The sequence below is a fragment of the Dipodomys ordii genome, unplaced genomic scaffold (genome assembly GCF_000151885.1).
Source record: "Dipodomys ordii isolate 6190 unplaced genomic scaffold, Dord_2.0 Scaffold20, whole genome shotgun sequence".
NCBI classification, from domain to species: domain Eukaryota; kingdom Metazoa; phylum Chordata; class Mammalia; order Rodentia; family Heteromyidae; genus Dipodomys; species Dipodomys ordii.
The window spans coordinates 6,776,928-6,803,429 of NW_012267236.1; the positions used below are offsets into that span (position 1 = coordinate 6,776,928).

Below are 26,502 nucleotides of genomic sequence, written 5' to 3' on the forward strand. Positions count from 1 at the left end.
GGAGCCTTCCATCTCCCTGCTTCAGACAACACTCTAGTCTCTGTTCTCTTTCTGGCAGTAAGGATATCATTGCTTTCTGAGCACAACTCTCTCTCTCTCTTCCCTCCCCCCCCACGTATTGCCCCAACCCTTCCCTTCAGGGTCAAAGTTAAACCCTATGGTCAATGAGGATAGCGTAATCTAATGTCTTTTCTCCCCCTGGCTTGCTTTCTTCTCTTCTGTCCCCACAAACCTTCAGATATGCATATATTGCTCTGTTGCTATTTCCAATTTATGAAGGCTTTGGGCTGCTATGGCCTATTCCTGGAGTGTGAACCCCCTCCTTCTTGGCCTGGCAACCTCTAATTCATTCTCTCCAGTAATCATCACTTCCTACATCTTCTGCGAAGCATTCACTACATGCCTGGTCTTAAAAAATAAATAACACAAGATATTACTTTTGGAAATGACCAAAACAATACACGTTCACCATAACTGATGTTTGAACTGATGTACTGATGTTTGAAATCAGGTCCTCAAAGTAGGTACTCAACCACTGAAGCCATGTCTGCAGCTTTTAATACCCTACTTTTCAGGTAGAGTCTCACTTTTGGGGGCGGGCAGGGGAAGCTGAGACTGACCTCAGATTGTGATCCACCTATCTACAACCTCTTGAATGGCTAGGATTACGAATACATACCACTTGTTAAGATGAGGTATCACTTTTGCTCAGGCTAGCCTTGAACTACAATCCTCCTGATCTCTGCCTCCTAAGTAGCTGAGTTTACAGGCACATGCCATAATGCCTGGCTTATGATTTAAAAAAAAATCTACTCTCACCTTAGGACACTTGCTCTTCTTGCTAGATTCCACACTCCTTCCTCATCCTACACTCACGTGCACACTCCGCCCAGGTGAAGTTATGGTTGTCTGCCTGGTAGGCACCCTTCCACAGATTCCTCCTACTCATGCCATTGTGAAAATGTATGTGTGACTGTGGTATGCTTCTGTGTCCATGCAAGTGTATGCTGCATTTAGAAGATCCCACACATCATCTATATGATCATATAGCTCCTTCTGCGTAGGTTTCTTGTCCTGGCTAGGGGGCTTGGACAGTGTCTCATCCTTCGTTTCTCTCAGAACTACTGACTGAGCATGGTGCTCACAGTAATAGCTAAGCAGTTGGTTCATGCGCTTCATGTAGCCAGATTGTGCTGTTCCCTTTGTCGCTAAGGAACACGATGTTACGTGGGGGCAGGGGACATGGGGCAGCTGCACTTTGGGTCTGGCTTGATGGAGATGAGTTCTCTGATAAAAGCAGGATTGCTTGTGAAAGAGGTGAGTGAGAGAGTGGAGCTGGGAAGTGTGCTGTGCTGCCTTATGCAGGCAGTATGGCCAGCCCTTAGCACGGGGACTCAGTGCCGAGAAGAATTGACTAGCTCACCTCCCGCCTGGGCCCACAGCTTAGCACTCACAGTCAGCGAGTCACCCAGGGCCGCCACCACCTTGATGTCTGCAGGTCGGAGCTTGTGGACTAGAGAGGCAAGTTAGAAGAGAGGTTGTGGCTTTTAAAGCACAAACTTCACCCAGGCTTGTGACATGGCTGTAGCCCCTCAGATCCCTGTGACACTCATTCCCAGCCTAAGGCTTTAGCAGTGTTGCCTCTTCCATTCATTCAGAGCAACTGAGGCACTGAAGGCAAAGGACTTGGTGGCTACTCTCTATCCTGAAGAGATTCCAGCCAGGAAAGTTCCAGCCTCAAGATCACACAGTATGGGCAGCTGGGTACCTGACACACTGGGCCATTTGGGACTTGAAGGAGACAAGAAGTGTGACTGGCGGAAGAGGCTTGTGTGCCTCCATACGAACCCCAGCAGTGGCTGTGGACGAGCTTCTTGGGTCTCTCCCAGCCTCCAGGCCTGCCTTGGGATCAGCATGGCTGGCACAAAGCTACGAGGGCACATCTGTGGAGTGTCCCACCCAACCTGATGCTGTGTTCAAGAGGGGAGGAATTTGCACTCACCTGTGGTGGGAACACCTGGGGAAGGGGTCCACTCTGTGCACAAGAAGTCGCTGCCCCAGTTCTAAATCAGTGGGAGGAAAGACATAGAGCAAACACTGTTCAGGAAGGGGCAGCCCAAGGAGAACCAGATAAAGAAGTGTTGGAGGAGGCTAGAACTACATCAGTGTAGAGAGCCTGGGAGGGTAAGGGCTGTTAGGCGTAGATGGGCTAAGAGGGAAATTAAGAGGGGGGAAATAGACATCTGCCTTCACACACACACACACACACACACACACACACACACACACACACACACACACACACACACATTCCCCTACAGCATCTCCCACCCCAGCTTGTCTGTGCTCTTGAATGAATACAGCAGCTGCCCCAGAATCAGAGAGACAACCATGAATGTTCAACATTTGGACACCTAAGATGAGTTATTGTAGGCATTAACCCTCTTCAGTGTTTCTAACATTAAGCCACATGATACTAATTACAAGGTGAGGGTCTAAATAGTCATTAGTTAAAATATTTTTAGGAAAATACCTAAGTCCTACAACTGAAAAGCTCTTAGTTTCATCTTTTTTTTTTTGGTATACCTATATATCTTTTTGCATATTTAATGTAAGAGCTCCCAATCCTCTCCAGGTATCTGAAGCATACCTGTAGCCTTAAGAACTTGCAGCCCCGGAGAGTTTTGGCCAACTCTCCTTGTTTCTGTAATATAAGGTATATTTTCCAGGTTTGGGGGGACCAGGTAGGGTAAGAAGCAGAGGCAGAAAAGTGACTAGCAGCAGAAAGATGGTGGAGAAATGACTCTTCCTAGAGTCCCAAATATCTGCAGGCTCCACTGGCATGGTGACTGATTGTCTGGAAGTGTGGCTGCCAGAGGCTTTTAAAGTTCTCATCTGTTCAGCCAGATGGTGATAAAGCCCAGCCGTGTTAAAATCTCCTATTATGAAAGAGTGAAAATGAAACTTCCTTTAAATACTATTTGCTTAATCCAATGGAATTCAGTTCATTCCAAAGGATTGCTCAATTCATCATCCTGATGGATTTCTTCTTCTGTTTGGGAAGTTTCCCTGAAGTCAGGAACAGGCCTGGAAGCTGAGTGCCAGTGGCCCATGCTTGTAATTCTAGCTACTCAGGAGGCTGAGATCTGAGAATTGTTCGAAGACAGCCTAGACAGGAAAGTTGTGAGACTCTTATCTCCAATTAGCCACCAGAAAACCAGAAGTGGTAGAGTGCTAACCTGAGCTGAAGAGTTCAGGGACAGAGCCCAGGCCCAGAGTTCAAGCCCCATGACTGACAAAAACAAAACAAAACAGGCCTGGGTACAGATGATAAATACTTGGAGGGAAATGCAAATTATTTTTAAAATAAAAAAGTCATACAGCCATCAGTACATAGCAATAGCTCTAGTAAATTGGAGAGCCAGAGCAAGGCACATTGTGTGTAGATTCACAGATGCAGATCAGAACTCTGTCATGGTCTCTTGTCACAAGGGAAGGACCCTCCCAGACCAGGGCTTCTCACTCCCCTGGGGTCTGTTCATTGCAGAGTCTGATTCTGTGGGTCAACGATAATACTTGGGACTCTGCATTTCTAACAAATGCCCAAGAGTGTAGCTGTTGATTATCTGTGGCTACTTAGGCAGTAAGCTACAAACAAACAAACAATACACACACACACACACACACACACACACACACACACACACACACACACACACACACACCCCTTCTAGGCCTGTGGGGTTTGAAGAATATTGGGGCTTAAACACAGGGCCTTGCACTCTTGTCTGACTTTTTCTCTCAGGGCTGGCACTTGACCACTTGAGCCACACTTCCATTTCCAGCTTTTTGCTGGATAACTAGAGAAAAGGATCTTATGCATGTATCTGTTCAGGCTAGCTTCAAACATGATCTTCAGATCTCAATCTCCTGAGTATGTAGGGTTACAGGCGGGCACACCAGCACCTGGTCTAGGCCTGGGTTTTTAACTCTTCCAGATGAAGAAGCAAAGATACCAGAGAATAGAACGCCAAGAGGGTAGGCAGGCCCCATTTCCTCTGCTCAGTACGACATACCCAGCACCTTAGCATAGTTCCTGCTCCATTTAGGCGTCTGATAAATAAGTATGGAAGAAATTCTTCATTGAGAAGGTGGCATTACAATTGTAATAGAACTTTGACACTGGTCCAACATGACAAGACTTCATTGAGTCAAATATGGGCTGGAGAGAATCTAGACTGGGACGGGAATAGCCCCAGCTATGAGGTTGGAATTACTTATATCCTAGAGCTTAGCATCTTACAGCTCAACAATTCCACATAGGTTAGGCTCTCTCAGTCGGCTTAAAAAGGTCCTTCCCCACTCATGGAACTCCACCCCATTCTCCACACAGCAGGGGACTACTTAAAGATGTAAACTAGATCTTGCTATGCTCTCCTATCACCTCCAATGCTTCCCACCTCTCTCCCCATGAAATCTAAACTTCTTAGGAATTCCAGCTGGGTATGAGCTGGTGGTGAGCAAGCCTCTGTCCTCATCTCCATACACCCCACTTCATCCACAAACCCCATCCCACACCAGCTACTTTGACCTTTTTCTTACTCAAAGACACCCATCTATCTACCTATCCCCTCTACTGAGACTTCAGCCTCTCTGGTCCTTCTGCTGGGCTCTCCATGTAGCTGGCATCTCTTTATGTCTTTAAGAGAGGTCTAGCCTGTACAATGCTCTGAATTTTCCAGAGCTCTTTCTCATATCACCCTCCTCTGAGTGACTGTCACTCCTACAATGCTCTTGTATGTGTACATGTGTACGTGTGTGTGTGTACGTGTGTGTGTGTGTGTGTGTGTGTGTGTGTGTGCCAGTACAGAGGTTTGAACACAGAGCTAGGTCTAGGCATTGTCCCTAAGCTCTTATCCCTCAAGGCTGGCAACTCTACCCCCTTGAGACACAACTTCACTTCTGATTTGGGGGTGGTTCATTGGAGATAAGATTCTCAAAGACTTTTCTGCTTGGCTGATTTTGAATGGCAATTGGTAGAGCCCAGCCTCCTGAGTAGGTAGGATTACGGGGAAATGATCATTTTTAGCTGTTTACTGAAGACCTCACCAAGCAGATTGTAAACCTCAGGAGAGCTGGGATCTATCTGTCTGGTCCACTCCTCTAATTCCCTAAAATACTGGCACACAGTAAGTAATAAATGATTGTAGAAACTCTATTGGGCTCTAATTCCCCTAAGTCAGGATCTTATACCAGTCCCTAGTGTAAAACTGGTGTTTACAAACTGGTGGATGGGTCCCTGTGACCAACAGCTATGTCAGGACTGGGCCTGTTCTCCAAGGTTGGTGTGGTACAGGATACTACAGGCCACTTCTGGAGTAGCAGTCCCTAACACCACAGGTTCTGAATGCTCAGAGCTGGAAGGAATGATTTGAATCAAACAAGGCCTGGAGGTCTGTGTGAATGTGGGTCAGCTTCCTGTTGGGTCCCACCCTGCTCTGAAATTCCTTTCCACTTAGCTTCAGGAAGTTGATGGGACTCCATACGCACTGACTCCCTCTTGCCCCTTCTGATGGGCTGAGCTGCCTAATGAGAAACCAAATAGAGAACATAGGATAACAAAGGTCAAAGGGAAGTGATCCTTTGGCACCTCTGATTGGCTCTGAAGCCAGGTAGACAACCTGTAACATGCCCTGGTGCTTCCTGGTTTGGGAGACTTTTTGGTGCATTCCAATTCCCAGTGTGTAAGAAGGATATACTTGCACTTAAGCGAACACGCTGAAACTTTCTGACACACCCTGAGTCCCTGGCAGGTGGAAGAATCTTGTGTTCAGAGAGAATTACCTCAGCAGCTGGCTTGGTGGGGTACGTGTAGTTACTGTTCTTGGGGGTTCTCAGGAAGGGCTCCTCCTAAGAGAGAAAAGGAAACACATGGGGAGACTGATGGTATGGAAGGTTGCTTAAGAATGAAAAATTCCAGGCTGGGAAGGTGGCTCAGTGGTAGAGCGCTTGCCTTGCATGCCTGAGGCCCTGGGTTCGATTCCTCAGCACCACATAAGCAAAAAAAGAAAAAAGAAAAAAAGCCGGAAGTGGCGCTGTGGCTCAAGCGGTAGAGCACTAGCCCTGGGCTGAAGAGCTGAGGGATAGCACCCAGGCCCAGAGTTCAGGCCCCACGACTGGACCCAAAAAAAAAAAAAAGAAAGAAAGAAAAAAAAAAGAATGAAAAATTCCAGCCCTCTCGATTCATTTCACATGATGCTTCTGCATTTAAATAGAAAGAACTACTGTACAAACATAATTCCATTCATTCCCTGGAAGGTTTTATATAACAGCTTTAGTGAGGAATGTACAATAAAAGGCTCCAAGCAAGTTCCACACATGCTCCAGTCTGGGTTCCATTCTTTCCTCTCACCCTAGCAACTGAGCATCTTCCTGATCCGCAGACTTACCCCTTTTCTTTCTGTTGTAATTGATCTGGCAAAGGATTCACAGTTCAACATTTCCCTCCTTGATTTCTAGTAAGTGTTATAATTATCAACATACAGTTGATAATTATATATATATACATATATATATATATATATATACAGTTGTCTCCTTTGTACCACATATTGTCCCCTGTAGGTTGGCTCCCTATATTGTCAGACAGTTTTTCTTCATTGTAAAACATAGTTCTCATTCCTATTTACTCTTTCATAATCAGTTTTCACGCAGGCCTAGTCAAGACTCCACGTCACAGGTGATGAGTTCATCAAAGAAGGAAGAAGGAAGTGGACAAAGGAGAAATGGGGAAAGCAAGCTGATGAGGAAATGTAGAAATGAATGAAGCAAGAGCAGATAAGATCTGGAGTGAGAAAAAGCATCCAAGTGGTCCTGGGACTAGGGACACTCACGGACGATGTGTGTGGAACAGAAAGGCCATGTTTGGAAAATTCAGAAATAAAATAAGAAAGGGAATCCTGAGGCTGGAAAATAAGTTTTTAGAGACCAGTTCCAAGTGTTGAAAACTGACTACCCATCTGTAAACTCAGCCAGAAGATGTTTATCTATTTTGGTTCATAGATGGAAGGGGAGGAGGAGAAGGAGAAAGAGCAGGAGAAGGAGGAGGAGAAGATAGATGAGGAGAAGGAGGAGGAGGAAATGGAGATGATGGAGATAAAGAGGAAGAGAAAGAAGAGGAGATGGAGATGGAAAAGAAGACAGAAGAGAAAAGGAAGAAGAGGAAGAGATGACGGTGATGGAAATAAGGAGGAAAAAGAAGAGGAGAAGATGGAGAAAGAAGAGGAGAAGGAAGAAATGGAACAGGAAGAGGAAGAGATGGAGACAGAAGAGGAGGAAGAAGAAGAGGAGGCAGATCTAAATAGTCTCAGAAGGGGTGTGCTTTTTGTCAGTACTGGCAACAATACTTCCCCTGGTCTCATATCTGACTCCATGCACATAATCATGATCCTCCCTAGCCTTGTAGACATCTCATTTTGCAATCCCCAAATGTCCCTGTTTTACTGGTGAGGCCTAGGATGGGAAAGGGAACTCTGGAAATCTAGAGAGCAAACAGTGAGTGTAGAGCTGGTATTAGTGCTGACCGGATAGGCCTCTTGCCTAGTTCTATTCATCACATTGAAGTCAGGACAACAATAGATCCTCTGGGCCAGACAAAAAAGGTCACTTTGGAGGATAATGTCTACATGCAGAAATCTATCAGTACCTGTCCCCCTCCAAATGGCTCTTGTCTCTCTAGGGGTACCAGAGCTGTCAGCATCTCCATCTGACTGTAGGCTAGAGGACAGCTTTACATGGAGGCCACTCAGGGCCAAGGGCAGGAAGTGTGACCGGATGGTAGAACCAGTGCCAGGCATGTCTGTGCTGACATACCTGCATGACTAATAAGCCTGCCTCCTGCCAGTGTTGTTCAGCATCCCCGCAAGAGTCATGCCAGAGGAAGGTAGCTTGGGAGCACTTCTGAATGACTGACCACACCTGGGAAACAGCTCCTGTGTTCAGAACTATGCTCTAGGGACCAGGATGAGTGTGGACACAAGGAAGCTCACATTCAGGGAGGCAGCAGCAGCTCATCAAATAAGGTCTGTAAGCACAATAATTGCGGAGGGACTGCTCCAAGACAAGATAGAGGTTGAGAGAAGACATTATTAATTATGATTGTTTCTCCACAGAGAAGCCCTGGCTAGGCTTTGGGTCCAAGGGTAGAGCTAGTCCCAAAGTAGCCAACACAGGAAGACAAAGACAATCCCTGTCTTTCTGGGAGAGTTGAAACGTTGAACCACAGAGCCTATTTGGTCTTATCTGTTTGATCACAGGCTCCAAAGGGAGTTGAAAATAAGCTGGGGTAGGAGAGATAGCATTGAAAGAGTAAGTGGTCAAGTTGATAGTGGAATGTGGTTGAGAGAGTGAGGCCAAGACAGAAACCGCAAGAACAGGTCGAGGGCAGTGGTAGATAGGCGAGCTGGGTGCCCAGGGCATTGACCATTGACTGCCTGGTTACACAGGAGGCAGGTGCATTGAAGACCTGGAGTGGAGCAGACTCCACAGGAGAGGGCCTCGAGGGAGTCTGCCTAGCTCTCTAGGGCTGGACAAAGCCCACTGTACACAACACAGACAGTTGTCTAGTTGCAGCTGCACAGAGACAGACAGAAGCCAGATGACCACTTGCTGGAGGCTGGCAGCTGACTGAGGGGGAGCAGGCCACACCTATCCTGGCTGCATTACTAGATATGAAGTTCCATAGAAAAGGAGAAGTGCTTTTCTTCTGTGCTATGCTGCTTGGATCCAGCCAGAGAAGTCATCAACTGCAAGAGGGCTGCGTTCCAAGGAGAAACACCTTCACCAGGTAAGGGTCAGCGGTTATGTCTATTAGAAATGGCTGAGGGCCCACTGTGGGGGGGGGGGTGGGAGGAGGGAGGAGAGCACACTAGCACTGCATGAAATGCTTTCTTGAATGTTCTATCTCATGCCATCACATCTCATTCTCTTCCCAATATGCTGGCTCTTTATGTATGCTGATGGTGCGCCTATGGTTGAGTAGCCCTGGGGGGTTTGAAGAGCAGCAAAAGATGGAAGCAGAGATGCCTTGAGAAGGAGGGGGCATGGAGAAGAATCTCGGCAACACATGAGGCTGTAAGAATGTCACAGCCCACTGAAATCCCAAGGCCATCTAGTCCTACTTCATGATGAGATAACTTTGCACACAGTAAGGAGAGTGCAAGCCATACAAGAGGCTGTGGATGTGGGGAGAAGGGTATTCGGAAAGATCTCACTGTGTAGGGTGTTAAGTAGAGTAGTACCCCCCATTATGTAATTCCAAATAGAAAACCACTAAACCATGGGCTTAAGGAAATTAAAAAAAGTTTGCTTATCTTCATGATAAAAGACGGGATAAAGAAGGACTCTGGGTGCCTAGGTCAGTAATTCTAGCTACTCAAGAGACAGAGATTAAGAGCTTCATGGTTTGAGGTCAGCCTGGGCAAAAAAAGTTAGTGAAACTCCAATTCAATAAATTGAGCTCAATAAATTGAGCTTGGTGGCACATATCTGAAATCCCAGACAAGTGGGAGATCTACACAGGAGGATCGTGGTCTTGCAAAAATGCCAGAGCCCCAGCTGGGTGCTGATGGCTTATACCTGTAATCCTAGCTACTCAGGAGGTTGAGATCTAAGGATTGTAGTTCAAAGCCAGCCTGGGCAGGAAAAGCTGTGAGACTCTAATCTCCAACCAACTATTCAAGCTGGAAGTGGCATTGTGGCTCTAGTGGTAGAGTGCCAGCCTTGAGCAAGAGAAGCTTAGGGACAGTGCCCAGGCTCTCAGTTCAAGCCCGGGAACTGGCACAAAACCAAAACCCAAACAAAACATCAAGAAAAATCAAGAAAAAAAAAACTCACAAGATCCTCTCTGGATTGAGAAACGAAGGAATTCAACTCAATGACATTTCAGCAAGAAATCCTAGCACTGGAGGAACCATTCTTAGTGTGAGGAGAGAAATGAGAATAGGACTGAGACAGAGAAACTGCAGGTCTGAATCTTCAGCGTTAGAAGACATGAGAGTCCCTGAAAGAGAGGAGTACAATCAGAAAAAATGAAGGCGGTTTTGCCTGCACAAGCCCTGAGAGGGAGAAATGTCAAGAAGGAGCTGGTTTCAGTCTGACAAGTGAAGCTGAGAAGAATAAAGGCTGGCAAAGGGCCAACCTAATCTTCCTGATGGTCAGCCAAGCCTGACCCGGGGTTAGGGAAGCAGTGGACAGAGAGCTCATTTAGGCAGAGAGGGAAAGATAGCTACAGTCTATGGAGCGAATCCAGAGTTGGCTGGAAAATAATTCGTGCAAGTTGAAAATACAAGAGAAAGCGATGAGTAGCCCTCCCCCGTTAAGTCGCCCTACCTGACAAGTGGTGGAAAGTGCTAGCAGTTGGGCTGCCACTGGGGGAGGAAGTGGGAGGAGGCTAGAGCTCAATCCATCTTGCTGCCTCCTCCCCCAGCGTTCTGCCTGTTGCTTCTATGTTTAGACGCAGCCAGGACAAAAATATGAGCCGCCTGGCCCCTATCAGCTCCCACAGAGAGGCTGGTGGACTTTTGCATGGCTCCCAGGCACATGGCAGGGGAGCAGATGGCACCTGAGGCACCGTGCCATAGGGCCAACAGATGGACCCTTTGGGAATGGGCTCTCAGGTTGCTTAGCAACAGCCTCTCTTGGGCTGAGCTTCTACTGGCTCTAAGAGGAGGCTGGGTTTCTCTTCTTCACTTACCAATGATTCCACTGGGCTCTGTTCAGAAAGGTGGAGCTGAGCCCACTGTGGCTCAGCTGGATAGAACCGGATAGAACATCACTCATCAGGGTTCCCTGCCCGGTCTTCAATAGACAGTGACAGTTGCCCTGAGATTCCTGGTGACAGGGATTTCCCTGATCCAGGGCTGTCTAGGCTCCAACTTGGCACTTAAGACATATTTGTTGGGAGAAAGAGTAAGTGATGGTTGCTTGGTGGGAATTTTACTTTTGCTACTTAACGGAAGAGGAGTTGACAGTGTAGAGTCGCTTTTATGACTGATATTCAATGTAGCTATATGCATTGTTAAAATTGTTGAACTCCTCACTAGTTGTTTACAGCCATTGCTTTGAGACCTCACGTGTCCCTATCCAACTTGCCCTCGCCTCTGGCAACGAAAGGGTATACCCTTGGCACACAGGACCCTCACCCCAGCCTCTGGCCAGCCTCTGATCACTGGGACTGGCACTGGTTTTTGTATGATTTGACCCCCCCCCACACACACACACAGCTGTGCTAGTACTGAGGCTTGAACTCAGGACCTCACATTCTTGCTTGTCCTTTCTGCTCAAGACTGGTCTTGTTCCACTTGGGCCACAGCTCCACTTCCAGCTTTTGGCTGGTTAATTGGAGATGATTCACATGGACTTTTCTGCTGGTGCTAACTTTGCACCAAGATCCTCAGATCTTAGCCTCCTGAGTAGTTAGGTTTACAGATGAGAGCCACCAGCACCAGACATTAATTCTCTCCTTTACTCCAGGTGCCAGATTAAGCAAGTGAAACCTCGGTTATACTGTCGTAGTTTCCGATCCCTTTTTCCTGCCATGCTTGCTCAGGGTACATTAGACTGAGTCAGGGTATAAGGCTGGGGCTAGGAGAGCAGCACTCAGGGAGCATGGGTCTGGCAGAATCCCTTTCCCAGGATCCCCTACAGTCACACATGGGAGCTACATGCTCCAATCTGCTCAGCTAGGAGGGTGGCAGAGATTGATACAGGCAGATTCAAGCAGAAAACCCAGCCTCCACTATTAGATCAGCCCCTCTGCTTTTATTGCCACTGAGGGCTCTTGGGTCTTAGCCTTATTTGGTTAAAAAGCCATAAGACAGGACTGAGAAAAGGGAATGAGAACGTCAACCTGCCTCCTCCCCCCCCCCATCCTAAGCCCAAGTCAAGTTTAACAACCACTTACATATTCCTCCTTAAAAGGAGCCCTGATCACAGGCTGCTCCTGCTCTTCCTCCAACAGCTCAGCTGTCCTCTTTGCTGCTCCCTTCAGACTCTCTCTTCACTAGAAGTGCCCCAGTTCATGCTCTCTGCTCGCTGACCACTACTCCTGAGTCTAGAAATCACTAGACATATCCATCTGCCCCAACCACATTGTCACCAAAACAAAATAAGCCTTCTTGTCCTTCGGGCTTCTGCAGCCCTTCTTAACTGCATGTACCCTCTTCAAAGGCGCAACTTCATCTGTGCTGTTCTATGCATCTTCCTTCCAGCCTTCAAAGTCTAGCTGTCATGCCTCTGTCCCAGACTGGCCCCCAGCCCAGGGGTGGGATGGATGCTGAAGAAGCAGAGCAGGGAGGGGAAGGGAAAAGCTCTGGGTTCCGGAGAGGTGAAGCAGGTCTTCTCTTACTACCTGAGTGGGGCAGGCCAGGGGTATGTCTGCCGTCAGGTCCAAGGTGTCTGTCTTCCTCCCCAGTGGCTCAAGCTGATCAGGGAAAAGAGAGACACAGGTGAACACCTGCCCACTCCCCCACCCCCCACCCCCGTCACAGTTCCAAGCACAGACAGTGAGTGGTTGAATGTGAGCAAACTGAGACTAAGAACTCCCTATGTTCCATTCTGTAGACTTCCATAGATGTTCTTCTCTGGGGCTACTTCTGTTGAATAGGGACTGGTGCTGTGGTCTAAACCAGAACCCCAAAGGTGTTCCTGTCTCTTACCATATTGGCCCAAAGGGCTCTGGAGAGCTGAGAGTGGAATTTCTGGTTTGGGTGGATGCAGTCTGGGGCGAAGAAGGATATATCTGGACGTCCATCCTGAAAGAGACAAATGTATTTCTCCAAGATCCCATGGGGTTAGAGGAGCCACAGGTCATTAGTCTGACCCCGGCACATGACATGTTCATTTCCCAAGGTCATTGGTTCTACAAAGTCTGGTCACCTTAAGAGGGAGAGCAATCCTACACAATGAATAGCTTTGGGTGACCTCAAGCCCCTATCACTTTTCTGGCTCACAATTCTCCTTATTTAATAATCATCATCATCATCATCATCATCATCACCATCATCGAAGGTAACACATTTTTTAGCTGCATATAATATTTTAGCCCATACTGCGGATGAGGGAAAGCTGTTAGACCCTTTGCGTGTCCTGACCAGCCTTACTTCTCAGCCTTTGCCCGCTAGTTCTGGCAATCTTGGGGAAAATGGACAGGCAGGCCTGTGCAGAATGGACACCAGGGCAGCATGCTGCCTGGCCCAGCTCTTCTCTCTTGAAGAACTTGGGATGCTTAATGCTTTTCCTTCCAGGTAGGTGAGGCCCTGGGGGGGTGGGGGGTGGGGGGGCCTTGCCTGGTCTTTACTGAGCTGACTGGAAGTGCCAGGCACAGCACTGCTAGAACCCACCTATTTTTTTTTAAGACAGGGTCTTAGGTAGTCCAGGCTACATCGTCCTTCCTCAGCTTCCTGAGGTGTGAACCAACATGCTCAGCCAGAACCCTCCATTATTACTGCAGGTTTGCATATGAGAGACAACAGGTGTATTGCAGACAGTTACTAATGTGGAGTTGAATAGCCTTGCCTCTCTGTCCCTAATACCTCCAAAGGCAGTGGTGGTGACTGTGTCTATAGTGCCTGGCACATAGTAGATGCTCAATCCATTGAGGTGTCTCCAGATCTCTCCTATCGGGCCGGATCTGGGAATGTCAGGCAGGTGTTCAAGGACACTCATGCTGCCAGAGCAGCAACTGGAGACGTTCCTGTTTTATTCACACATGCATGGAAGCCCTTGGCATCTCTGCCTGGCCTGTCTCAGCCCTCTTAGGGCCCTACTCCCCCTACAGCCCAGGATGGGGGCCGGAAGTGTACCTCCAGGGTGGGAAGCTGGATGTTGAGGAAGAAGGGCTGCAGCACCACGGAGAAGTCCTCCCGCGTGTCATAGCGGCCTGACTCGATCAGCTCACGCATGCTGTCCTGGGGAGGTGAGCACATGGGGTGGGGGGCTTCAGCACAGAGACAGAAAGAAAGGGGGTATGGCAAACAGCATCTCTTTCTCCAAACACCTGGACAGGGGAGCTGGTTCAGTCTTTCCTATAACACCATCTCACATAATGGCAAATCCCATTCTGGAGAATGTAGAGATGCGAGGGTGGGGGTGAGGGGGGAGGGGGTCTCAGTTAATGTTGGGGTTAAGTGGTTTGTGATCTCTGGGCTGGAAATCTCATAAGGAATAAAAGTTTTAGAACTCACCTTATAGGCTCGCGTGAAGGCTTCCAACCTGCCCAGCTCTTGGGAGTTGTCCCGTAGGCTCAGAACACAGTTGCATAAAAGGCTACATAAAGGAGGTGGGGGTGGGGAATAGGAGGACCCAGCTTGGAAACTGAGTTCAGGGGCTGCTTCTAGCTGCCCGAGGCCTAGGTAGACGCAGTGATTTACTCCAGCTCTGCTTTCAGAGCTTGTGTCCCTTCAGGGTACTTGTCTGAGTAGTAGATAAAGTACCCTAAGGGAAGCTGGGGTTTCGATGGGGTTTCAACCTTCACAGGCTCTGGTATGGAAATGTAGGCACTGGGCCTTCAACATGTCAATGCTGAGTGAATGAGTCTGAGCAATAAATCACAAGGTTTACTTAAGAACTAGAAGAAATTCACTCAGGAGGCTGAGATCTAAAGATTCTGGCTTGAAAGTAGCCTGGGTAGAAAAGTCTGTGAGGCCTTTATCTCCAATAAACCACCAGGGAGTGGTAAGTGTATCTGTGGCTCAAAGGGTACAGTGCTAGCCTTGGATCAAAAGAAAGCTCAGGGACAGCACCCAGGCCCCTGGTTCAAGCCCCAGGACGGGCACCAAAAACAAACAAACTAATTAATTAATTAGGTCTTTTGGGTTGGAGCAGGGGCCTTGAGGCCTCTGATGCTCATACCATCTTCAGGGCTACACTGTTCCATTGTATTATATATTGTTCATTCACTTCTACATGTACTTATCTTAAAAGAAAAATCATAGATACTCAGAGGCTTACAACAAGATTGCATTCTGATAAGCCCATAGCAAGTTGAAAATATTGTAAGATGAAAATAATTTACTAAATGATATCTGACCAAACACTATAGATAGCTACATTATCTACTATTGTCATTTTCTCCTTGTGACTGTAGGGATGTCTAGGTGCTATGGCTTGCTGAGGCCATGCTAGATTATATGAGAGTGTGACACTACCCATCACCAGCTCAGAAAAAGATCAAATCCAGCACTTCAAGGATGGTTTCTCCTGAATGTGTGTGCATGGCTTTTGTTACCACCACAAGTTGAAAAGTCCCAAACCAGGGACTATACTTCTACAGTACTGGAAGAGTAGCCAGCATACAGTGAGTGCTGTGAGATTTGTGCAGTCTAAAGATGTATGTACATAGAGACAAACAGCTACATGCTTACACACCTACATGCTGTACAACTATATAACCTCACACCTATATACAACATACCTACATATACTTATACACCTAAACACTTACACAGCCACACACCTATACATGCAGACAGCCAAACACTTACTAATATACCCACATACTTACATATTGCATACCTACGTATCCACACATCTGTATACCTACATACCTACCACTCACTTTAAGCAGCAAATAGCCCAATGTGAAGTTCCCTCCTGTTCCTCCCAGTTCTCTTCTTCCCCAAAAGTACCTGGCTCATGAGTTTCTGCCCTTGCTTTTTGTTACACCTATACCTACCTCTCTCCACATTGCCCCTTTACAATCTGAGCTACTCTGTCTTTCAAGTGTCAGCCCCACTGGCTCTTGATATCACAGAATTTCCTGTCTGGCACCTGGCACCTTGCAATTGGGAAATGGAAGCAAGGTCAAGGCCCCTACTTCCTCCCAGAAGGGGGTGGTTTTATATAGGCCCTCATTTATAGACAGGAGACCCTGTGGATTCACTGCTGCATGAGGGCCAGGCCGGGGGGGAGGGTGTCTGCAGCCCAGGGCAATCAGCACCTGCCTACCTGGCCTGCTTCACTGGGCACTGGTCTGGGTTCCCCAGGAACACCTGCCGCATGACAATGGGGTCCATGAAGTCCACGAGGTTGACCAGGGCTCTGGGCACCTAAGGGCAAAGCTGTAGGTGAGAGAGGGACTCTGGGGCCTCTTTCCATGGGGGCTGCCGGGTGAACAGGAGTTGGGTAATAAACACTAAGAGTTCTGCTCTGTTCAGCCTCCTCTTGGCAAACATGTTAGTTTACAATCTGATGAGACAGATGACCTGTTCATCATCCCATTGATCTGATCTGATCCAATCTTCTCCTACCAGCCCAAACTGAACTACCTCTGCTAAGCTGGCTTGGGGACTTAGCTACTCAACAGAGCATCTAGTGATCAGAGTGTTCCTTCCTGGGCTGTTTGTCCTTGCCAGGGGTTGGTGATGGGGAAAGGGGAGGTGAGGCTAGGTGCAGAACCAGAGAGAACCTGACTCTCGGCATGCACTGCGGCACAGAATGCAGTGTCCAGCTTGCCACCATTATTCTGCCTCCAAGGAATGAATGTTCTAGATAGGCGTGGAGGGATGTAGTGCTTCTTGCTTCAAGCCTGAGACCCTCTGGGTGATTCAAATGAAATGAAGCTTTCTTGGTATTAGACCTCAGCCTCTGGGCAAGGACATGCCCTTAGCTCTCTCCTTGAAGGCCACCTTTGCCCCACCCACTTTTGCTTTTCTGCACCTACCTTTGCTACCATAATTTGTAGGAGCCTCACCCACCTCTGTATGCAGAATGTCCAGGGCATTGCGGAGATGATCAAAAAAGTTGGCTGCAGAATATAGATTCTAGAAAGAGAATTAGAGAGGAAAAGGAGTTGGTGCTTTGGGTGAGAGGGTGGAGGGGAAGTTTGGGCTTCCCTTCTGGCTCAGCCCCAAAGACTTGTTCTCTCTCAGGTCTCCAACTGGGAATGTGAGCTGAACAGCTTGACTACTTGCTGTTGTTGAAGAACAGCCAGCTAGAAGACTGGAACCTTCTATCCAAGCTTTAGTTTGGGAGCTGGGGAATCTTCTCCTAACAGTCTGGCACCTTCTCTTTTTGAGCTCTTAAGAGTTTTGAGAGAGAAATAGAAGTATCGCACATCTGACACCGGCTTCCCCACTACCTTGGACATGAAGATGGTGCCAGGAACCCAGGGGTGGTGGGGTGAGAGGTGTGTGCTTGTATGTGCATGTGTATTGTGTGTCTGCATATGCCAACAAAGGTGTGGCTGCAGGCTCCTGGGTTCGATGTTGGAAATTCTCTTAGTGAGAATCGCCAAGGCTTACTGGACAGAATCAGGAGCAAGCAGAAGACCTGAACCAGGTCCTCATTACCGAGTCTGTGCAATGGTCACATAAGTCACTGGCTCCAATCATCACCGTGATGACCTTCCAGTCTTCATGGAAATTGACTCTCTGTATGGAGAGAGGAAAATACTGGAGGATTTCCAACAAAGAGCAACATCACAACTCTAGGAAATCCCATCAGCCCTTTACAAGTTCCTTGTCCATTTGACCGAATCAGAATTTCAAGGATGACAGAATCTTAGTTTATTTATAGACCTTCACCAGGGACTTTGGAGGTCATCTGACCAGCAACAACCCCTCCCTGTGGATATGAGGTTTCCCAGAAGCCTTAGGAAAGGAGACTGTCCTCTCTTTGATTGGATGCCTCCAATGACAGAAGAGTTACTGCTTTTTATGGCATACCATTCCATTTGGGGACGCTGTTAGTGGATAAGAAAAGGAGTGTTCATGAATGACTGTAACTCCAACTCACATGGTCATCTTTAATCCTCTGTACCAGACTCTGGACTTGCCTCACGAGTTCCCTGAGAAAGAGAAAATCAGTCTCAGTTTGGTTAAGGGACAGCTCTTGTGGTTTTCCTCCTGAAGGGTCTAAACAAAAGTCTTCTGTGATATCATTCCCATTACCTGAGCTGCAGAGACCTGACTCAGAGGTCAGAAGCTATTCATCTCTTCTGGAGAATTATTACAACAAATAATTGTACAAAAAAAAAACCCAATTGTGGGTTTGGCCTAAAAGTTGCAGCCAGGGTCTTGCCAATTATGTTTGCTGCTCATGATTTCCTTTTAGGGCAAATTATCTTTTAGGATTCTATGCTAAGAAACCATTTGTAATTTGTTTTCTTTTTTGGAGGGGAGTTTTTTGTTTTTAATTTTTTGAGATATGGTCTTATATAGATCAGGCCAACTCTCGAATCTCAATCCTCATGTGTCAGTCTCTGGAGTGATAGGATAATAGGTTTGTGCCACCTATAATAGGTTTGTGTCATCTATTTCTTTTGAAAGACTGGTCTTGGTCATGTAATTAGACTTATGAAAGTTTCAGCTTAAGCCCTCTTTTCCTCTTGGCCAGCAAGAAAAAGAGTATGATGCTCAAGTAGAAAAATGTGCACATTGACATAATTGCTTCATCTTTGTTTCCTACAATGTCTGTAATTTTACACATAGAAATATACACATATATATAAACACACACATACATAACCACTATATAGATATATATGTTATTTGTTACATTTGTGAACTCCTCTAAATGCTTCTTTCAGAAAGAGGTATACAGCAAATGTACATGGTATATCATGTACCTGTCTTGGTTTATACCGTATGGGAGGAAGCAAGCTCAGGCATCTGAGCTCCCTCCCCACTTGCTCAAGCCCCCTACAGCATGATGATCTTCAGGGTGAGCAGGTCTGGGTGTAGCACCCACAGACCAGAGTGGGTGGGCCTGAGCAAGAGAAGACACACAGCAGAAGCTGAGCCGAGAGCTATATGGAGCAGGAGCTCCAGGTTTCTGGGGCTTGAGAAACAAGGTTGAGGCCTCCTTTGGAGCCCTAGGAGGCTGGGCAGTTTTGCTTTGGCAGCTTCTAGCACTTCTACTCCATTTCTTGCTAGCCCCAGGAGAGGATGAAAATTATTGTTCGAGGCCCTTAAGGATGGGATTCTGTTTGCCCATTCATCTGGAGGGGCTTTTCTGATCTTTAGATGAGAACTGTCATTTTTGAGGCTTTGGAGAGAGTGCATCTTGGTAGCACCGTAGGCTAGGGTGTTTAAAAGTTAGGTGATTTGGTCAATTCTCCTAGTTCTTAGAAAATGCTGTGTGTAAAAGGCTGGTTTGTTGCTTAGTGACTACCATAGGAGTGCCACTTTTTCCCAAGACCACCACCCTGCTGACTTCCTGCTATGGCTTCAATCACAGCGCAGCAGAACAGAGGGTTCCCAGCCTCTGAAACCATTGCTGCAGACAGATACAGCGCCCCTCTGCACAGGGAGGTTGACATTGCAATCTCCAAGGGACTGTACATTTCCAGTTCCACTGCACAGACCCCACGCGCCATACTCAGCCTTTGCCCCAGGAACAGCCTGGTTGAAGAATGCATTATCGGCATCAGCATCTCCAGTGCCCACTGCATAGCCTATGAGGTTTCTGTTAAACTCGCGTAGGATATCTGAAAGACAAGAAGTAGACAGGGCACAGAGAGTCAGGATGGAAGGTCAGCACCTCTCCTCCAGTTTTATGAGGTCCAGTGTCCCCATGGGCTCTGCCATCATCTTCTGCTTTCTGGGGAGAGCCAGGGAGGCAGTGCCAACATCAGCTGGGACCTGAGTTGAGACTTGTCACTTAAAGTATTTTATACAACATATAGCACTGCGAAGGGTCCCTGTCTAACTTGTTTCCCCATTCCCTGGGCCAGTTGGAAAAGCCAGCGCTTAGGATCTTGGGTAACTTGCGCTGGCTGACCTCCCAAGCAGAGTGAGGGCCAGAAAGATCTAGGTCTCTGGTGTTCAGCCTTCCCCTTGGTTGCCTATCCTGGGCCTCTTCTCCCACTTCAACAATGGCCCAGAAGGAGATGTTACGTGTCCCTTTCTTAACTGAGAGGTCAGGGGGTCAGATGGGCCAAGAGGACACATTCAAATCTCTGGTGGTCACTTACTAGGTAAGGTAGTCACATTCTCCAGGGAGCCATCTCCACCTGAGCTGTAGGGAGTGAGCAAGCAGAGGGAGGAGACACTGAGTTAATACACAGGAGTCACCAAAGAGAGAATCCACTCCGTAGTATTAGAAAGATCTGGAGAAAATTCTAAATTCACCAATGGATTGTTTTTACATCCAGGATTTAAAGGTCACAGGGCTGTTTCTTTTCTTTTCTTTTACTTTTTCCTTTCTTTTTTTTTTTTTTCAAATCAGGAGGGAGAGCACTGAGCTGACAATATATAGTGTATGATAGTGTGTGTGTGTGTGTGTGTGTGTATGTGTGTGTGTGTGTGTGTGTGTGTGTGTGTGAAGCACTGTATCACTTCCCTCATGTCCCAATAACAAATGAGGTAGATGGGACTATCTCCATTTGACAGGATGGAACACTGAGATGCAGGGAGGTTAGTTAAGTTCCTAAAGGTAACTAAAATCCAGCTGGAGCTGGAAACCTTCAGAAGACAGATAAGCTGCTGTTTGCTGTTTGAATTCCATCGGAAAGTTCAAAGAATGGGCCACTTGCTGCCTTCTAATCAGCCCCAGCGGATCTCATCTTATTTAACCTTAAGATGCACTCCAAGGTTTAATTTCCTTCCACAAGGAAAAGATGGTTTCTATTTTAACAAAACTTGCTGTTTATATGTTTGCTGTCATTCTGTGTATGTGTGTGCATGCACAAGCCCCTTTCCTCAGTCCCAACCTTTAGCATCCATACATCAGAAGAGACTTCCAAAGGATGGACCACCAGTGATAGTTGCTCTTCATTTGAGGAATGCTTAGCACAGAGTCAACAACACCAGGCTGGTTAAGGGCTTAAGCCACAGGCTCAGAGAGCAGTCCAGGCAGAGCAAAGGGAATAGAAGAAGGCCTGGCTTTCCACCTTGCCCAGATCTCTTCCATTACCCATTAGCTATCTGTCTCTAAGCTGACCAATGATGGCACATCTGTAATTTTGATTCTTTTCCAACTCTGTACAAAGCTTCTACTTTAGATGCTTCCTGATCCTTCTTTCTTTGGACCAACAGCACTGAACGGGATATTTTATATTTGAAAGGAAATGATAAACCCATATAGCACCTCCAACAAAGGCCTTCTAATTCTATCTTCTTTTCCCATTCAAAAATGTATAAACATGGAAATATCTATAAATACATATACACAACAAGTACATTCTACTGTAACTTCTTTTTAAAAGATGTCTTGGTGATAAAAACAAGCAGTTTTAAAAACAACTAGTGGTAAAAACAAGGGTTGGTGCAAGTGGTAGAAAACCTGCCTTACAAGCAGGAGGCCCTGAGTTCAAATCCCAGCACCAACAAAGAAACAAACAAATACATCTAGATGGCATCTGACCAAAGCTAACAGATGGGAAAGTCCCTCTTTTTAAATTTTTTTTATATTATTATTATGAAAATACCATACAGAGGGGTTACAATTACATGGGCAAGATAGTGAGTGCATTTCTTATCAAGCATTGTTGCAACCTCCTTTGTTTCCCCTTCCCATCCCTTCCCCTCTCCACCCCCCCACCCCCACACTCCCCTAGGAAAGTCCCTCTTTGATGTCATTTTACAGAGAAATGTCTGGGAAGAAAAAGAAAATGATTATACAGATAAATATAGATAAGCAAAACTATTTATTCACCATTTTGACCAAAACTATGAAAACATGAAAGGAAATTGACACCAAACAGCTGGTCTACACTAATTGCTCAATGACTGTCATTTATGTGTCACATAAATGGCTGCGCTTTGTGCATCTGTTGTCACCACAGTGTATAGAAAAGTGGAGTAGATGCTGAGTAAGACTTGTTGAAAGGGATTCAGTAATGTGAGATGGAACCCGTAATTAAAAAAAAAATTAAAAGGAAGAAGGAAAAAAGAAAAAACAAGCTGGGCACTGGTGGCTCACATTTGTAACATTAGCTATTCAGGGGGCTGAGACCTGAGGATCCTGTCTCAAAGCCAGCCTGATCAGAAAAGTCTAGGAGAGGCTGGGAAGTTAGCTCAGTGGTAGAGTGCTTGCCTCTCATGCATGAGGCCCTGGGTTCGATTCCTCAGCACAGAAAAAAGCCGGAAGTGGCGCTGTGGCTCAAGTGGTAGAGCGCTAGCCTTGAGCTGAAGAGCTGAGGAACAGTACCCAGGCCCAGAGTTCAGACCCCACGACTGGACCCTCCCCCCCCTCCAAAAAAAAAGAAAAGTCTAGGAGACTCTTATCTCCAATTAACCATCAAAAGGCCATAAGTGGAGCTGTGGGTCAAGTGGTAGAGTGATAGCCTTAAGTGAAAAATCTAAGTGAGAGTATGAGGCTCTGAGGTCAAGCCCCAGTATTTGCATAAAAACAAAAGCAGAGCAAATGGAAAGGCTTTTTTATTTTTAAAGTAAATTTTATTTTGGCTTACTGAATGGAAGAAAAGGCAAGCTAGTGGAAACTGGCCCCATCTGCTGGTCTGTGGTCTCATGGGCCAAAGGGCCTCAGAAAGATTCATAGCCCATCCTCCTCTGTTGGTCCTTCCCCCAGCCTCCCAGCCTCCAAGACTCTGGATCCCGTCTCCCCTGACTGTGCAGTACACTCTTTCTACTCTGTTTTCTTGACAGAAGAGGCCCCAAATTGAATTCTTCACTTATTTAGAGTCACTAATTGCTTTGTATCTCTAATCTAGAAGTTTTAATAGAGCTAGATAATTGCTTTAGCCAAGGGATAGTAACAGATATTATGAATAAAGAAAGAGCTCTGAGATTAAGGGAAACATTGGATCAAACATAAAATGTAAACATTTTTATGATGCAGTGTTTCTCAGAGACTTGAATATGCTAATGTGCATGTAAATTCCCCAGAGGTCAGTTATAATGGGTCATGTTTTCTTCCAAGATACAAAAGATTTTTCTTCTTAGATGGAGTTCATAGTCAATGTAACATACTCTGAGTTCATAGTCAATGTAACATACTCTGACTCAGGGTACAATGTACCCTGAGTCCAATTCTTAGACCTTAACCTGGAACTTTCAGCTTTCACACAGGGGCATTTGGGGGCAGACATCTGAAACATTTAGATCAAAGGCTTAAAGGGACAGCAGCCATTAGACATGTGTGATTGGGGTTAGAATGAAAACATTCAAACAATTCATTCATAGGAAAGAACAGAGCAATGGTTGAATTTTAATATGGTTGCAGAAAGAAACTTCTGGAAGACTGCTCTGTATCTGAGTCTACCTAGTTCAACTATACCATCTAGCCAATCACCTTAGTTCCTCAAGTTCCTCTGCTAGGTGTCCATTAACCCTCGGAGGTGTGGTTTGTCTGCGGTATTCTTTTATGTACATCAGAAAGTGAGGTCATGGTATCAAGAGCCCTGCTTCCCTTTTCTTGCTCTGGTTTTTCTCCTAAGTTCAATACAACTTTGGGAGAGAAGCGAACAATCAAGGCTCTGGTTTGTCCATGAAGTCTGTTCCATGATCTGGTTGAGGAAACAAGGGATCCCCTCCCTCAAAAGCTGGAAGGTGGTCACCTCAGTTCTCTGGGAGAAAAGATTGTTCTTATGCTAAGAACCCTGGCAGGGCTATAGGGTGTATGAGGACCCCTCTGTCTGGCCCTGGGAAACATTTCTTTCTGACACTTTCCACACCCCAGGTGAGAGAACTGTCACAATGCTGGTCCACCCCATTCTGTTCTTTGATTTAAGTTCACCTTTAAAAAACAAGGAAGTAGCAAACCTGCTCTAGATCCCCGACTGCTCATTAGTGCTCTGCCCTCTTGTGGCTGGCTTTGGTCTACTAGTTTTCCCGGGCAAATACTCATCAGTTACTTTGAAGCATAAATAAACAGAAACTTTATTAGGAAAGAAACAGAATAATCACACCCAACTGATCACCTGACACCCTAAGATGTTTTTACTCATGTGTTTGGGGCATCTTTTCTCACCCCGTCTACTTGTTTACTAGCTGTGTGAAACTTGCCATCCCTGCAGTCCAGGCTGGCCATACCCTCTTCTCTAGTCTGTAGCACTGAGGGCTTTTTTTTTTTTTTTTTTAATTTAAAGAACACTTGTTGCTTGGTGCTAATGGCTCACACCTGTAATCCTAGCTACTCAAGAGGCTGAGATGTGGGGATCATGGTTCGAAGCCACCCTAGGCAGGAAAGTCCCTGAGAATCTTAATTCCAATGAACCACTAGAAATCTGGAAGTAGAGCTGTGGCTCAAAATGGTAGAGCACTAGCCTTGAGCAAAAAAGCTCAGAGATAGTGCCCAGACTCTGAGTTCAAGCCCCATGAACGACAAAGAAAGGAAAAAACAAATGCAGAGGGACAGTGTCCAAGTCCTGAGTTCAAGCTCTAGTACTGGTACAATACAACACAATAAAACACTTGCCAATGGAGCGTATGCCTCCTATACCCCTCACCTACTCGTCTCAGCTCCTAACACAGCCAGTATAGGGGTGTGGCTTAGGGCTGCCCGATGACAGTGACTTTGTTTCAGTTATGTCTTCTGCAAGAGTGTATTGGGTTTTGGAAGTTTTCTGTGCAGATGTGTACATATATGTATAGGCAGAGGTGTGAGCCCAGAATGACGTGAATAAATACATGAAGACAGAAGTAGGAACATCAAGACGTGCACAAATACATGCAAACAGGCAGGTGAAGGCTCAGGGATTTGGTGGTTTTCCGGTACATTTCATGTTGGATTTGCTGACCCAGTAGTTTGATAACTTTGGTGAACTTTTTCTGTATAATTTAAAAAATAAGAAAAAAGATTATCAACAGTAAAATATCCTTGCCAGCCACCAAATGTTCAGTTTGAAGAAATATGTAGCTTTTCCTTCTCAAAATTAATCCTAGCTACTTAGGAAACTGAGATCTGAGGATCACAGTTCAAAGCCAGCCCAGACAAGGAAGTCTGTGAGACTCTTATCTCCAATTAACCACCAAAAAGCCAGAAGTAGAGTTGTGGCTTAAGCGGTATAGTACCAACCTTGAGAGAAAAAGCTAAAGAACGGTGCCAGATTCTGAGTTCAAGCCCTTAGAACATACACCAAGAAATGTCTTCTAACTTAGCCCTGCTCCTTGGTATCTGTGCATTTGTAGGTGTTATTCCCCCCCCCCCATCCAGTCTCTAGGAACCTGGGAAGAGGGAGGAGGAGCAGGTCAGAGCTTGACATTACCTATAGGACAGTCCCCGATACTGTGTGGTGACATCGGTGAGGTCATCTGGTTTGGAGCCGATTCCATTGCCGGCCTTTGAAAACAAAACCAAAATCCTCAAGAAACGTGAGCATGTTAGAAACAAAGGGGTGCTGTGAATGTGCAAGGCCTCCAAAGCAGGCCTCCCAGTGTCCTCATCACAGGCCCCAGGGCTCACAGTCTAGGACCCTCCATCCCAGCTGGGTGCCCCTCCCCTTGAGGTTCCCCCCTAGGAATGAGGACAGGCTTACTCTATTCGTAGTGAGGTAAGGCTTGGAGACCAACTCTGATCACAGGTGTAAAGATTATTTAGAAAACTCTCCAGGGCTTTACAAACGTGAAAACGTCAACAATATTAACACCAGGATTTTGCTTCTCAGTTCTTCACAAACATGAAGAAGCACCTCATAGACCTGAGCTACGGTGGTAGAGAGATTTCTCCTCAATCTCATTATTTTGTCTTTCCCTTCTGAACCTGCTGTAAGTGTTCACAAAGCCCCAGGCACACTGCCAGAAGGTGGTGCCACAGGATGGTAGCACAGCCCTGAGCAAGGAACTTAGTGGCAGAGTTTTATCCATCATAGATGGAGGAAGCGGCTTTCTGTGGAGAGGAAACAGATGTGGAGGCTGAGTTTACAGTAAAGCTGTAAAGACTGAGATCTGAGGATCCTGGTTCAAAGCTTGCCTGGGCAAACACATCTGAGACTTATCTCTAGTGAAGTAGCCAAAAGCTACTACGTTGGGTTCAAATACTACGGTGCTAACCTTGAGCAAGAAAGCCAAGCAAAAGGGCAAGGCCCTGAGTTGAAGGCCCAGTACCAACACACACACACACACACACACACACACACACACACACACACACACACAAAACCACCCCTGCACACCTACTTGAGAAAGCAGTTGTAAAATTAAATCACTGCCACTGTCTTTGTCTGACAACACCAAGACAGAAGGGCCAGGCCATTCAGAGGAGTTAGGAGGGCAGGGGCCTAGAACTCCCAGCCAAACCCAACCCCCTGGGGGCCAAGGGTCCTTACAGTCAGAGTATCCCCGAGAGCTGCCACCACTTGGATATCTGCAGGTCTCAGGGCATGCACTGGAAAGACAAGTGGACATGCTTGAGTCTGTGGGAAGGAAGGTGCAGTCAGATTCTAGGGCTTGTGCTTTAAGCGACACAAGAGCTACATGTGCATTTGGGCCAGGCAGGACTGGGCATCCAGGCACCATGGGAATTGAAGTTTTATTTGAGGACCAGCAGATGTTTCCCCACTAGAGGCACCACAAAGTAATCTTGGACCTGTGTAGGATGGGG

The 26,502-nt window shown here is 46.5% G+C and overlaps 1 protein-coding gene across 1 annotated transcript in view; it reads right to left on the bottom strand.

Annotated features, from left to right (window-relative positions):
- Positions 1-26,502, bottom strand: part of Plb1 (phospholipase B1) — a 125,042-nt gene that overhangs the window by 22,226 nt on the left and 76,314 nt on the right. The window contains exons 33-47 of the mRNA XM_013013528.1: positions 26,228-26,286; positions 25,169-25,242; positions 19,973-20,016; positions 19,378-19,486; positions 17,794-17,845; positions 17,349-17,429; positions 16,755-16,820; positions 16,006-16,106; positions 14,244-14,325; positions 13,863-13,967; positions 12,717-12,812; positions 12,410-12,481; positions 5,845-5,910; positions 2,003-2,063; positions 1,455-1,513 (exon numbers count right to left, since the gene is read on the bottom strand). Of these exons, the coding sequence (XP_012868982.1) occupies positions 1,455-1,513; positions 2,003-2,063; positions 5,845-5,910; positions 12,410-12,481; positions 12,717-12,812; positions 13,863-13,967; positions 14,244-14,325; positions 16,006-16,106; positions 16,755-16,820; positions 17,349-17,429; positions 17,794-17,845; positions 19,378-19,486; positions 19,973-20,016; positions 25,169-25,242; positions 26,228-26,286 (1,127 nt within the window). The remainder of the gene's footprint in view (positions 1-1,454; positions 1,514-2,002; positions 2,064-5,844; positions 5,911-12,409; positions 12,482-12,716; positions 12,813-13,862; positions 13,968-14,243; positions 14,326-16,005; positions 16,107-16,754; positions 16,821-17,348; positions 17,430-17,793; positions 17,846-19,377; positions 19,487-19,972; positions 20,017-25,168; positions 25,243-26,227; positions 26,287-26,502) is intronic.